The sequence below is a fragment of the Lygodium microphyllum genome, chromosome 22, assembly GCF_053477565.2.
Source record: "Lygodium microphyllum isolate KBCC chromosome 22, Lygodium_microphyllum_v1.1.10, whole genome shotgun sequence".
In the NCBI taxonomy this organism is placed as follows: Eukaryota; Viridiplantae; Streptophyta; class Polypodiopsida; order Schizaeales; family Lygodiaceae; genus Lygodium; species Lygodium microphyllum.
The window spans coordinates 135,631,047-135,645,497 of record NC_141156.1 but is presented as its reverse complement, the minus strand read 5'-3'; the positions used below and the strand labels follow the sequence as shown (position 1 = coordinate 135,645,497).

Sequence of the window (14,451 nt, the reverse complement as noted above, 5' to 3'; positions counted from 1 at the left end):
GTGTTTTGCCCTCAGGCAACTGTACCAAATCCCATGTGTCATTTTCAGCCAAAGCTGAATATTCCTCATCCATAGCAACATGCCAATCCTCATCCAACTGCCTCATCTAACTTACTTGGTTCTCTAAAACGTGTTACTTTCGTCATATAAGCATAATGACAAGCTGAATATCCAATGTAAGTGTATCTATCAATAGGTCATCTGACCCTCTCTGATCTCCTGAGCTATGGCTCACTGTGAGCTTGCCTCTCATGAGGCGGCACATAACGACTCTGCCTAGCACCTGGCGTCATAACAGATGGAATCCCCAATTCACTGTCTAAGCTGTCACTGCTAGATGACTCATAACTTGCAGTGAGTGGACTTGTTACATCTTCAAAAACCTTTTCTTTTCCCTTATATGTTCTCCCCCTCATTGACATATCCGTGCCAGTGGATGCAGTAGTGTGACTGTGCAATCATCCTGTCCAAGGACTCACTGTAGATGATACATCGCTTGTTTGACCACTCATGGAAGTACTCTCTGCAGGAGTATTTTCAGCACGACTCATACTGGGTGAGCCATCAGTAGGCACTACAACAAGATTCCCATACCAGGATGCTAACTCATCAAATACCACATCTCTGCTTATGAGTGTCTCATGCATAGAAGGTACATAAGACTTATAAGCTTTCCGTTCCTGTGCATATCCCACAAACACACTCTTCACTGCCTTAGGGTCCAGTTTCTTCCTCTTCTCATCCGGTATATGCACATATGCAATGCTGCCAAATACCTTCAAGTGCGAAATATCAGGTTTATGACCATACAACCTCTCATATGGAGTGACATCATGAATCCCTGCTGTAGGGGTTCGATTCAACACATAGACAGCAGTCATCAAAGTTTCAAGGCCACAAATGCCTCAATAAAGACATAAAATATCACTACAAAAAAATTAGTAAACAAAGGAAATAAGCATGTAAGACTCTTCAAACCTCATGTTGATTCTGAAATGACCTATTTTTTGACTGTTTTTTTTTGTTTTTGTGAGTTGAATGGTTGATTTTACATGATGATTGATTGGTATGGAAGTTATTTGAGAGTGTTTTGGATAGGGTGGAATGGTTTTGATAAGCTCATGTTGTTTTTTAGTAGAGATATGAGGTTCTCTGATGTTCTCACATGTTCTGTTGATGTCCTGGTAGGGTTTAATTGGTTCCGATAGCTTCTGTTTTTCTTTTGTATGGAAGGATAGAGTGATGATTGATGAAGTTTTAGGTTTTTTAAAATATCATTGAATGGTTTTTAATGGTTTTGATACATTTTAGTTGATGAGTTGGATGCTTTCTGCTGACCTTCTGTAACCCTTTGTTGAGCTTCTGTAAATTCTCTGTATGCCTTTGTATGTGTTCTGTTGAATGAGGGTGTAGTTTGGGAAAGTTTTCTAACAATAAGAAGAGATGAATATAAGTTCACAATAGCTCAAAGAAGTAGCTGCTGAAGACTTGAAGACTGAAGTGACATTGGCATTGCTGAGCTATGAAGGGACACTATAGTGGCTCTGGTGACCTTTCATATTAGACATACCTCTTGGGAGGGGTATTCACGACCAAATAAGGGATATTGTGAGTGATTATTGAGTATTTTAGAGAGTATATGATGTACTATTGAGAGATAGCATGTGAGAGAGTGTGTGAGTGAGTGAGAGATAGCCAATTTTATGCAAAACAATGTATCTAATTGTGAGAGATTGTGAGAGAAAGCTATGAAATCTTCGAGGATGAATAATATGTGATATCTTTTCATTCAAAGTGGTGTATTATCTTGTGTTTTTATGGTCTATCAATGAATTATATGAAGAATATGAAGAGCATGATCGATTTTGTTAAAGTTAAAGCTGTGGGAGATTGTTGCTACAATGCTGCATGAAGACTTCTTATTCATGGTGTTATTTTCCTTGTTTTGGTCATATCAAATATGAAAAAGATGGTTGTTGATGATACAAGATAGTTTTTTTGTAGTGAAATCCCTATTTTCTTTGGTGTCTCTCTTAGGGCTCCATGTTTTTGACGCATAGCTGAGAAAATATTGCCATCAACAAACATGAGAAGAGTTTGAAAATGAAGGAAATAGCATTACCAAGAGGAGAAGAAATCAATGGATGCTTGCAAAGTTCCCTCTACCATTGAAGAATTGGAGATTCTCATTGCCAAAGCCACTTTCTACAAGAGGTTCATGTGACAATGGCAGAAACATATTTCTATCATGAGGCTCTATGTGGTGGACTATTTCCTCTCCTTGTTGAAGAAACGGAGATGTGCATCTTGGTGGCAAGTTATTTAGGAACAAACTAAAGTACAGAAATAGAGAGAATAATAATCCATGGAAGATTTAGCATTCCTTAAGAAGGTTTTAGACATCATCAAGTGGGAAATCATGAAGAATCCTTAGGAGTCGTTAGTGGAGGTTCACGAAAACAAGAAAGAAAAGAATTTGTTCATGGATGCTCAATTGTAGGATACGTAGGATGCATGGTGCATGGATAATCTCTTGTTTGTCCAATTAGCAACCCACTAGATGCTAATAGAGAGAGTATTTTTCACAACATACACTATTGAGTCCATCAGAAGTTGGCATTTCTATGATGATGGCACCACAACGATCCTTAGAAGAATGAGTTTTGATACCTTCAGAACTAAATACCTTCCTCTTTGTAGTGGTCTCAAAGCTGAGTTCAGAGACATTGAAAAGAAGGAAGTGAAAGAAATGTTGACTAGAGAGTCCTCTAGGGAGACTGAAGCCCCCTCTGATTCTGTTCTGTTGAGTACAGACCAACTGGGTGGAGCTAATTCCTTGATGAATGATGCAATCAAGAGGCAAGCACTAGAATGAGTCAAGAGGTATGCGAGAAGAGAGAAGGCAAATATCAAAGCCGAGAACAAGCTAGCAATAGAAGCCTCCTTTGACGCCTTAGCAGCACTCTTTATAGAAGTCCCCATGGCGAATCAAGGTTCCCTTCCTAGTTAGATCCATATTAGAAATATTGATGATAGGCCAGGAACTATAGTTCCAATTTCTATCTTTAAGGGAGAGTATAATGAAGACCCTAATCTTCATGTCGCAGAGTTTATGGTAGCGTGTATGGCTAACAATGCTAAAACTCCTGAGCATTGGTTGGCGATATTCCATGCCACTTTCAAAGGCGTGACATTTCAGTGGTATGAGATACAAGCAATATGAACTTTTGGCACATGATGGGGCGACCTAAAGTTGGCCTTCCTCATCACTAAATTTAGGAGTGAAGGTTTTGAAAAGTGGATGCGAGAGGAGTTCATGAATCTAAGTTGTTCTTCTGGTGAATGAGTGGAAGCATATGTCTCTAGAATGGAATCCATACTGAAAAGATGGACCAACCATTACTTGGATGAAGGCATCCAAAAGGGAGTTTTCCTAATTAGAGGCCTACAACCATAAGTTCCTAAGTTTGTGGAATTATGAAGACCAGTCAGTCTGCAAGCTGCAGTGGAAGGTGCAAGACTATAGATGATGAAGTTGAAGCAAGGTTGTCAATGACCTCAGGAAGAGGAGTCCTACCTACTTCCATGCTAGGAATGGCATACCCACCAAATGCAGTCCAAGGGACAATTCCCTATCCTTACCCTTAGATGCAAACAATGTCGTAGTATAGTGCACCAAATCCGAAGTGTGGCCGCAGATGATAGTACCTCAAATGATGGTTCAACCACAACAACAGTGGCCTCAAAAAGTTCCCTCAATGGCAACTCAACAACAACAGTGGAACCTCAGGGGATCCACTAGGGTTTACCGTATGGTACCACGTGAGTGTAAGGGAGGGGGGTTATTTAAGGGAAGAAAGGTACATTTTATAAGGTAAGGTCCCATAAATAGGGGGTAGATAAGGGGTATTTTCATATTTTTTTGCACGCAGGTGACATCTCCTATTACTACTAGTGAATCCCCTGTGAATGGAACCCTACCAACTAGAACCAACAACCCTCAGTCTCAATAGGAGCTCTAAACCAGAATCAAAAGAGGACCCTTTGGATCAACCCAACTAGTTTATGTGGTGATCACATAAGCTTCTCAAAACCCTTCTGCAAGTACTCCAAGAGGTGGAAATTTGAAGGACTACCTGTCCAATTCAGTTGCAAGCATAAAAGGAGTTGATGGATGTGATCATAGAATAGCTATATACACTGAAGGTCAATACAGCCAACACATCCACTCCTGTGGGAGATGGAAGAGATGTGATGTGGTCTAATACATGGTGTGAAAAGTGCCATCAAGCGGGACATTTAGCCACTGAATGTACCCAGAAACCAACCATTTTTGGAGCCTTCTGCTCATACTGTTTAAGGAAGAACCATATAGAAGATATTTTCTTTATGAAGGAGATGCATGAAAGAAGGAAGAAAGATGTAGAAACAAGATTCAAATTGCTGGAATCCAAAATGATAATGCAAGACATTGGACCAAAGACTAGGGAATTTGGTCTTAATTTTGGCCCAAGGATTTCCCTCTCAGAGTTACAGAGACGACAGTTTGGCGGTGGCTAGAGATCAGAGGTGGAGTGTTATAGATGTGGAGAAAAGGGTCGTATGTCACCAAACTATGCAAACCCTAGAAGGTTTATGGACTACAAACCCTTATGCTATTGATGCAAAGGAGAAGGCCACAATGCAAAAGACTGTTGCTCCTATAAAAGCTACTTCTGAGACTCAACAGAAGACCCAAGAACTTGCTTCCAATTTGGTGGAATTGGAAGTTGTCGCAATAACGCGTGCAAAGAAAGGAGAAACCGCAATTCCAAAAGAGAACATTCCATGTTCTAAGACCGTGAAGTTCAACCTTCCTAGGGAGAAACAAAATAGTGTAGCACAACATAATATAGTACAGAGCACTACATAGCCATAGAGAGCTACAAAGACAATTGCAGAGAGACAGAACCAGGCCAAAGTACCTCCTAAAGAAGAAGAGGTGCAGATGTTGCCACCCCTAGAAGAAATAGGAAAGATAAAAGTGGGTGTTTCCCCATTCCCTATAGCCAATTGGAGAAGCCTGTGGATCCTATTAAAGAATATGACTTAGTCAAAGACCTAGAAACTTTTAAACCAAACCTAACATTTCGACAATTGCTAATGTTGTCTCCTAGTTGTCGAAAGAAATTCAAGAGAAAATTGACAAGAAGAAGAGGCTTACAAATTGCTTTCTCAATAGCAACCAAGTCTAACAAAGCCCCAGAGCTTGTGAAGGAAGTGTATGTAGCTAATGCCTTCTTAGACCTTGGAACCTCAAAGATTGGCGTATCGATTGAAGGATGCTTTATATAGTAGACACGTTGATTGATGGAGGCTCATCAGTGAACATAATGACGAATATGGCAATGAAGGATCTAGGCTTGCAAGGAATGTAGCCTACATAGTGGCTTATCAAATTGGCAGATCAAAGCAAAATTAAGCCTTTGGGAATTCTCCCATATGTGAAGACAACCCTTGTAGAAAGAGATTATTGGTTGACATATCTGGTGGTCAAACCAATTTCCTACGGGACCTCATACCCTCTGCCACTGGGAAGACCATGGCTTTTTGAAGCAAGGGCACAACCACATTGGTTCAAAGGAACCCTAACCCTAGGTAGAGGATCAAACAAAGTGGTGTTAAAGTTATATGGGTCACAAAAAGGCAATCGATCCATGCCCATCAAAGTCGTAATAGACTCTTCCAATGAAGTAATAGATTGTACATTAGGAGAATGAAGAAGCTGTCAAACAAATCTTTCCTAAGAAAACAAAGGTAGAGTCCCTGATAGTGGGCACTATAAGCCAACTACCAAAGGAAGCAAAGTCATTGTCAATGGGTGAATACCTCCTACCTGAACCCAAAGTGATGAAGTCACATGTGATAGTGAGATAGAGGCATGGATGTACTATTCTCCCTACTACATGTGGCTGTAGTAGAAACAGAGACAGAGATAGACATAAAAGCGGAAGCAAAGGACATAATAGAGATTCCATTCTTCTCTTATAGAACCCACACAAAGGCACAAACGTAATCTGAAGAGTACGAAGATGATAGTGAAGAAGAAGATTATGAAAGCAGGTTAGAAGAATCTATCCTACTAGAAGGCAGAGATGAGGAAGAAGTTTTAGAAGCCTCAGAAGCAAAAAATTCCATGCTATTTGACAGAATAACTCTGGTACCCTTTGGACTGGCTAATGGGTCATGTCTAATGCAAAACCTCTATAAGAAATGGATTAAGCAGAATAAGCCTTCCTTCAGCAGTGGTTCTTGCTTCCTTAATCCACCCCTCTCACGAGAAGATGATGACGATGCACCTTGCCAACAACCACCAGTTTGGTTGTTCATCATCTTGTGTTTTTATGGTCTATCAATGAATTCTATGAAGAATATGAAGAGCATGATGGATTCTATTCAAGTTAAAGCTGTGAGAGAATTGTTTCTATGAAGCTGCATGAAGATTTCTTATTCTTGTGGGTGTTCTTTTCTTTGTTGTGGTCATACCAAATATGAAAAAGATGGTTGTTGATGATATAATATAGATTTTCTTGCAATAGAAACCCCTTTTTCTTAGTGTCTCTCTTAGGGCTCCATGTTTTTGGTGTGCAGCCGGGGAAGATTGCCATCAACAAGCATGAGAAGAGGCTGAAAATGAAGGAAATGGATCTTGGTGGTAATATGTTTCTTGGTGGCAAGTTGTCTGGGAACAATTGAAGCAACAAAGACATGCATCTTGGTGGCAAGTTGTCTGGGAACAAAATGAAGTGCAGAAACAGAGAGAATTATCATCCATGGGAGATCTAGGCAGAGAGCACCTTGCATTCTCCCTATTCTTTTTTTGAGATTCTTGATTATTACACCAAAATACTCTCCTTCCATTCTAGTATCTCTATCTCTTTCTTGAAACTCTCTAGAATGAAGTGTCTCTCATCCCAAAATTTTGCATGTGATTTGCTATTCTCACTCCTTTTCATTCAAAGTCTTATTTTGCTTTGTCTTTTATTTCAATGGAAACTACATATTTTTGCCAACTCTTCTCTTTTATCAATAATTTAGATATAGATGACTAAATGTGGATTCCGTGAGGGGGGGCCTTAGGCCAACACAACATAAAGAGGCACCCCTAAGATTTTTGAGAGATTGCCCCTTGCATTCTATTAGATTAGGACTAACACAATGCAAGGGGGAGCCCACCATTATTTTGAAAGGCCATATCACATTATCTCTATCATCACCACCCAATTCCTTCATAAATTGATCTCCTAGTGTTCATTTTGAGATTTTTTGACACTTCATGGGACTTTTGAGCCATTCTAGATACAAAAATCAATTAATAGTCAAAAATTGACCATTTGGCTAGAGAATTGGACAAAACTAATGGTGCCATTGCATTTACAATGGCCAAAACCCCCATTTTGGAGCCCAAAAACACTCAAAACAAAGATCATGAGGTTAATATATGAGGAAATGGGAAAGATACCCAAGAGAGGATCAGCATAATGCGAAGAGCATGGACCTACACAACATGACGGGAACCCTTGAGATTATCACCCCTTCTCACATTATGTGGATCCCCTCCCCTCCCCTCCCTCCTCCTTCCTCCCCCCTCTTCCTCCCTCCCTATTGCATTGGCCCTATGCTAGTACAATGTAAGGGGGCTTTGGGCTATCAAAATGCAAGAGGGGGGCCCCATATGGCCTAGAGGGCCCCTTTTGCACCTTGTGTTGGCCCAAGGCTTCCATTGCATTGTGTCGGTCCTCTTAGGTATCTTCCTTATTTCTTTTTATCTTTGCCTTGTTTCATGGGTATATTCCTCGTTTCTTTTATCAAGTGTCAAATAACCTATAAAATGGACACCAGTAGATCAAATTACAAAGGAGTTAGGAAAGTATCCATGGTAATGAGAACAACATGGTAAGGTCTTTCCAAATACTATCCTTAGTCCCTCTCTCATGTTGTATTGGCCCTAGGTCAACATAATGCAAGGGGGTCCTTAGACTATCGAGGAACCCCTTCCCTCACATTATGCTAGTGTATCACTAGCATAATGTGAGGGAGCAACTAGACAACAACCATGTACCCACTCTTGGTTGTGCCACATTCATTGTGCCACCTCATCTATCCTTAGTAGGTCCATGCTTAGTAATCATAGTACATATGTTTTAGTACAAGTGGAAAAATAAGAAGTTTTCAACCCTACTTCTCTGTGTGCTTACGTCTCCATTTGTGTGTGTGGTGCTTTTGGTTGCATCAGCTCTTGTTTGTTCACATTGCTTGACTCCACCCCTTACTTCATGGCCATTGTTCCTATTTTCCCAACATAGACTCAAGGGTAGAACATACCTAGGGAGTCAAATCACTTACCATTAGACCTATCTCCTTGACTCGCACTTTCCTCCTTTACACTATACTCTTTCAAATGTAGTAGATCAATTATTCAAAGTAAGGTGGAGAAGGCACTTCATTAAGAAACACACCACTTATATAACCACCAATTATGTTAATAGTAGTTAATCCACTAGAGACCATGTCCTTCAAGAATTGCTTGGATTGGACGCAAAAATTGTCCAATCCATCCTACTTCCTCAATCTCTTCATGAATTCCTAAGGTGAATGTAGTTAGACTACACCGTGGGTGGTGAAGGTAAGTAGGTGTGCCTACTACACCTCTTGAGTTATTTTTTTCTCTCTTACATCACCATAAGGGGTGTGAGAAGATAACCATATGGCTTTCCAATGTCTCATTGTGGAGATCTAGTAGAGGCTAATAAATAACGTCATTATCTTTAGCATAACCTTCTCATCTAGCACTTCTTGAGTTTCTATCTAGTATGAAATTTGAAATAAGATTCTTCATCTTCCATAACATGAACCACATACCCATTAGTAACAACCATTTCTCCTCTATTAAACTTTATCACCCAAGTCCCAACATTCCACATCTATGGTGTCCATAATGACATACTACTAGGGAGAGTTCCAAAGGATTGGCACTTCTTAGAGGGGAAAAATATTCACCATTTTTAATAGCAACAAAAAATAGTAGTATCTATAAATAATAATCACAAAAATAGCAACTATTGAAGTTTAAAATGTTAAATAACCTACCAAAGACACCATAAGTTGCCAAAAGCACAAAATTTAAAAGCTACTAAAAATAGTAATGATAAAAAATAGTAGCCAAAGTTTGGAATGCTAAAAATAGTAGGAAAAGTACAGGGTGGAAGCCAAAAATGTAGTGGACTAAAGTTTTTAGGATATAGAAATACAGACTCGTGACTATCATTTTTTATTTTGTAGTCCAGATTAAAATATTAGTAGCACATGAAGAACAATTATTCTAAAATCTAACTATGTGAATTGTGGATAGTCCTTATTCCTTATACTCTTCTCCTTCTTGCTTCTTGCTTGCATGTGTGAGAGAGAGAGAGAGAGAGAGAGAGAGAGAGAGAGAGAGAGAGAGAGAGAGAGTTCCCTTTTGCTTCACTTCTTCTTCTTCTTTCCCCTTTCTTTCATTGCTTGTGGTGGCAACCGTTTGAATCAAGGACAATAAAACTTGGAGTTTCCTAGGAGAGACACAAGGATTCTATAGCTACTAAAGCTACCTCTTTGAGACCTAGACTATAGCAAGAAGGGAAAGTGAAGGTAGGCCAACTACAAATAAGTTTCTTGATCTTTCTTGTACTTCCTTGTGTTTTGAGAGAGAGAGAGAGAGAGAGAGAGAGAGAGAGAGAGAGAGAGAGAGAGAGAGAGAGAGAGAGAGAGAGAGAGAGAGAGAGAGAGAGAGAGAGAGCTATTGGTTCAAAGCTTGGAGTATGAGCTAACTACATGAGAGCTAGTTGAGACAAGATAAGGTTAATGTTTAAAGAAATAAGCATTCCACCATGATCTCAAGATTGAGGCAAAAACCCCAAAAACCATGCAAGAACAAGTTGTGACATACGTACACTATTTGAAACATGGCTATTTCTAAAGACATTTGGAAATTATTAGTAATTATCACTCATTAGTTACTAGCTGGTAGTAGATTTATGGGTCCTTTTTAGTAGAGTATATTAAGTTCTATGGGCAATTGTTGTCCACTTGAAATAACACATCCAAAAAAAGTGACCACCTTGGGGGATGGACCTTGTACTAATAGTACTATTCATTCAAGCATTGGAAGGTCACCCTTTAAGGGTTTATATGCATAAATTTCATGTTCGTGCAATTCTCTCCTAAGTTGATGCCAACCCTAAAGTAAAGGAGGATTGGTTGAGATACATGTATTATTATAGCAATGAAAAGTAGCACGAAGAGACCCAAGGTATAATTAAATTATACAATAGTGACAAACATGTGACTTTTAGTTTCAAGAAAAGGCTAGAGTATTTGAGGTATCCTAAATCTACCTTAAACAGTTGAACCAATAAGATCTCATCTTCAAAAGGATTGGCGACATTGCCTATCGTTCTCAATTACCCTCTTCATGAATTAACTAAGGAAAGTTGATGGTGACAAATTGAAAGTTGGTGAGAAGTTGCCTTTGATTTGATAGTATAGATACCCAAGGAGCTCAATGGAAAGAATAAGTAAGTATTTTGTAGTCAAGGGCTACATGTGTTCTTTAAATTAACACAAAGGCCTACAAAACACTTTATACTTCTTAGTACTTTTGACTTTTCTTGAACATCTGCACTTTGTGGCACCACCTATATTTTGGAAATGCATGTTTCAAGATTTTTTTTAAGTAAATTAAATCCTTGGTCCACTTCGATGGCTACATCAACTAGTGTCGCAATTTGAAGATAAGTTGTATTGCGTGGAATGCATAGTTGCAATCTTGTCAAGGAGGGTCATAAACCACTCTTATGATGATTGGATCACTCAAATATCTAAGGCTTGAGTTCACTACCATTTTTGACACCTTTCCTTATCATCCAAAAGAAATTTCTTAGCCACTCGAGTTGTTGTATATTGATTTAGATTCTAAGGACAAAATCTCCTGAGAGGGGTCTTACTGGCATGAGACAAGGCCACCTTAGGGCTTGCTAAATAAAATGCAAAGTAAACAAGTATATAAGTTTGTAAATACGAAGGTTAGCAAGACAAAGGGAGGACGATCTTTGAATCATCTATCAAACTTACACTTTGTTTCTTACATGCATGCCCCTTTGAAGTGAACTTCCATGGGTACATTTCTTTTGTTATGGTAATGGTAATGTCAGTAAGCAATAATTCGTCCCTACTTGAGTATCTTGTGTATTGCTTTGGTACTAAAAGTCTAAAGTGGAAGGTCTATTCAACATACATAATGGTATGGGTATCCTTTGGGTTCCATTTCTCACCCACTATACTCACATGAATCACATGCATGATTATGACAAATATCACAAGGACATGTAATTCATTACAATAGGAAAGCTAGATGTACACATGCTTCAACACCCCACTCACACTTCACATCAAATATACACAAACATCCCAAATCAAAATATCTACACGACTGCACTACTTTTCCAGGCCACACTACTTCATCGTCTCCATTTACCAACCACGTTGACATGTTGCTTCCAAGTGGCTTAGTGGAGGCCATTGTGATCTCTATCACCATGTTAGTACAACTTTTTGAGAAGTAGCAAAGAAGAATGAGCATTAAGAAGGATGTATGAGTAGCACCATGTGCAAAGGCAAGAGCATGAAGGTGGATAAAATCTTTTCATGTTGATGTTTTGTTTGGGTCATGGTAGACCCACATATGGGGAGAGAGAGAGAGAGAGAGAGAGAGGTGTAAGGGTGCTTCTTAGACTGGATGGGTATTGGTGGGAGGGTAGTGGGAGGTCATATTGGGGTTGATTTGAAGATACCATGAGAAGAGCATCTTTTAGCTCAAAGGCATCTATGTAAACAATTTATCAAATAGGGTTCCTATTGCTAAATTGAAATACGCCTGCCTAACATAATCAAGTTGAGCTTGGATCATGGGTAAGAACTTGTTGGGTTATTGCCTAGATGGAAATATGTGTGACTAACATAATCAATTTGACCTTGGATTATGGATTCTCGATAGGGCAAGAGAGATCTATTTGCTTGAGGTCAACGTACCCTTAGTTAATTAAAGTAAAAGGAAGGAGAGGGGAGGCAATTGCAGATGCACTAACGTGAGGGGAGCCTCTCTCTCTCTCTCTCTCTCTCTCTCTCTCTGTGTCTGTGTCTGTGTGTCTGTGTGTCTGTGTCTGTCATTTCCTCAGATGTGATACCTGTCATTAGGGCCGGCTTTCTTTTCTTCTCTCTATCCAATTCAGCCGACTTTGCGTCCCGTCGATTTTGTCTTTTCGATCGCACAAACGAGGCATTATCTCCTGCCTCTCCAGACCCCCTTGTCCTTCTGGCCATTGATTAACTCGCTGCTCTGACAGACGCACACAGGTATATACAGAGGGACACAGAGACAGAGACAGAGAGAGAGAGAGGGAGGTTTAGACTTGCAGATGCAGAAGCACTGTTGACACTCTTCTAAACCTCCTGCAATACATCCTCTCATCCGTGTACTAAACCTCTCTTCTTCGGGGTGGAAGTCTTTCGATTGAGGTCCTGTATATCTCTATCATCTGGGGAAGATATCGTTCTACCAGATTTCTTCCTCGTTTGAGGAAGACATCAGCCTGTTTTTTCTAGCAGAGGCATTGACTCCGCCTATGCAACATATTTGTAGCAGGAAGCAGCGCTTCGGGACGGGGGTTTTCACCGTATGAGACAATCTGAGTCATTGAATCGGGGAAGTTTAGGCAGTCTGCATAGCCTTGAATCACCAATTGAATACAGAGTTTCCATACATGAGGCAGCATTGAATCATAAATTTGTAAGATAATTTTGCATTTGGACGGTCTTGGGGCATCAAATCGAAGAAGGATCTCCACATATATGAACAGTTCTGCAGTGATTAGATCAGAAAGATGATGTGCAGGGAGGTGTCAGTATGGCAGCAGCACCAGCAGCAGCATCAGGATAGGAAGTATATGATGGATCAAGATCAGCAGCAGGCAATGAAGCACACCAGGTATGCCAGGGTGCAGGTGAGACCCAAGAAGAAGGTGAGGGTGGCTATGCTGAGGCTGGGGGACCGCACAGGCGAGGCTATGGCGGGCTCGAGGAGGCGGTGCCGCTTCCTGCGAGGCCTCGAGGGCGGCCTGCGCTGGTCTGTGGGCATGATCGGCAAGGCAGGCTCTGCCTACCTCCATTTCCTGCTCCTTGTTGCGTATCAGCGCACCCACCCCAATGAAGAAGATGCCACCACTACTAATCCCTCTGATTAGTGATGATCCCTCGCCTGATTAATCCCTGATTAGTGCTCTCACTAATCCCTAATGTGTTCATGATTAATGTAATACCATCGCTTAATAACTTCCTGCCCCCAGCCGCCCCCAAATTATGTGCTGGCCCCTCTCCAACGGTCTTCTTCTTTCAAATTGTACATGACTTATTTTTTTGGTTGAGTATCTGTCGGTCATGCCTCTCTCCATCCCTTTTCCATCATCACCTTCAAGCAACAATCATGTTTGTAGGTTCTTCTCTTCTCTTTTGATTGTTTCTAGGTTTTTTTGAGCCCCACTTCAAATTACTACTTAATCTTAATTGAGTCTAAACATCAACAAATCATTATTATTTCTTATTAGAGGGGAAATTATTTTTGTATTAATTGAATATTAGAATTTACATCAATCCTTGTAATCAAGGGCTGCCCAAATCCATGAGCGTCAACTCTTACACATGGTCCCATTACAATGTCCATCTTGGTGACTAATGGAGTGGAGCGAAATCATTTTAGTCCAACATACATGGTGTCTCACCGCAACCCACAAGAATGGAACCCTTGACCTTGGGTATATCATGCCCTTCTACTACTACTTTATCTAGCAAATGTTGGCTATTATTAATCTTTTATTGAATCTACAAGTAGTGACATTGTTGATCATGTAATGACCCGTAAGTAGCAATTTAATAAAGTATTCTTGAGTTATGTGATAGGGCTTTTTCTTTCTGAATGTGGTTGTTGCTACTACCTAACACATAAGTAGCACCAAGTGGCTCCAACTAAATCATTACATCTTGCCTAAGAAAAACTAATAATAAGTTAGGAGCATAGCTCGACTGGTTTGAGCTCATGACTATAAGCACGGATGTATGCATTCAAACCCAACTTTTGCAAAAGCGGAGTATCATGCCATTAAAACATAGCTTCGCATTTTAAAAAAAATTGATGATTTCATATACCGAATTATCAATATAAGTTCATATTTTATCCATTAGAAAGCCATATAAACCTCTTGAGGAAGACAATGAAATATGTGGTCGTATCAAGAAGTATACGAAAAAGCATTAAAAAACCCTTCAAGTCTAGGCCTATGTGTGGTCAAAAGGCCTTGTGTTCAGTGGGCCCCATGATTGTAT

The 14,451-nt window shown here is 40.0% G+C and overlaps 1 protein-coding gene across 1 annotated transcript; it reads left to right on the top strand.

The window, feature by feature from the left end:
• Positions 1-11,725: 11,725 nt before the first annotated feature.
• On the top strand, positions 11,726-13,968 carry LOC148017658 (uncharacterized). Its single transcript, XM_087663308.1, has one exon. The coding sequence runs from the start codon at positions 12,957-12,959 to the stop codon at positions 13,314-13,316; it is 360 nt and encodes a 119-aa protein (XP_087519434.1). The 5' UTR covers positions 11,726-12,956; the 3' UTR covers positions 13,317-13,968.
• The last annotated feature ends 483 nt before the right edge of the window (positions 13,969-14,451 follow it).

Bases quoted from the DNA above. Each gene is read 5' to 3' on its own strand.
- LOC148017658 (XM_087663308.1), top strand. From the start codon at position 12,957: ATGATGTGCAGGGAGGTGTCAGTATGGCAGCAGCACCAGCAGCAGCAT.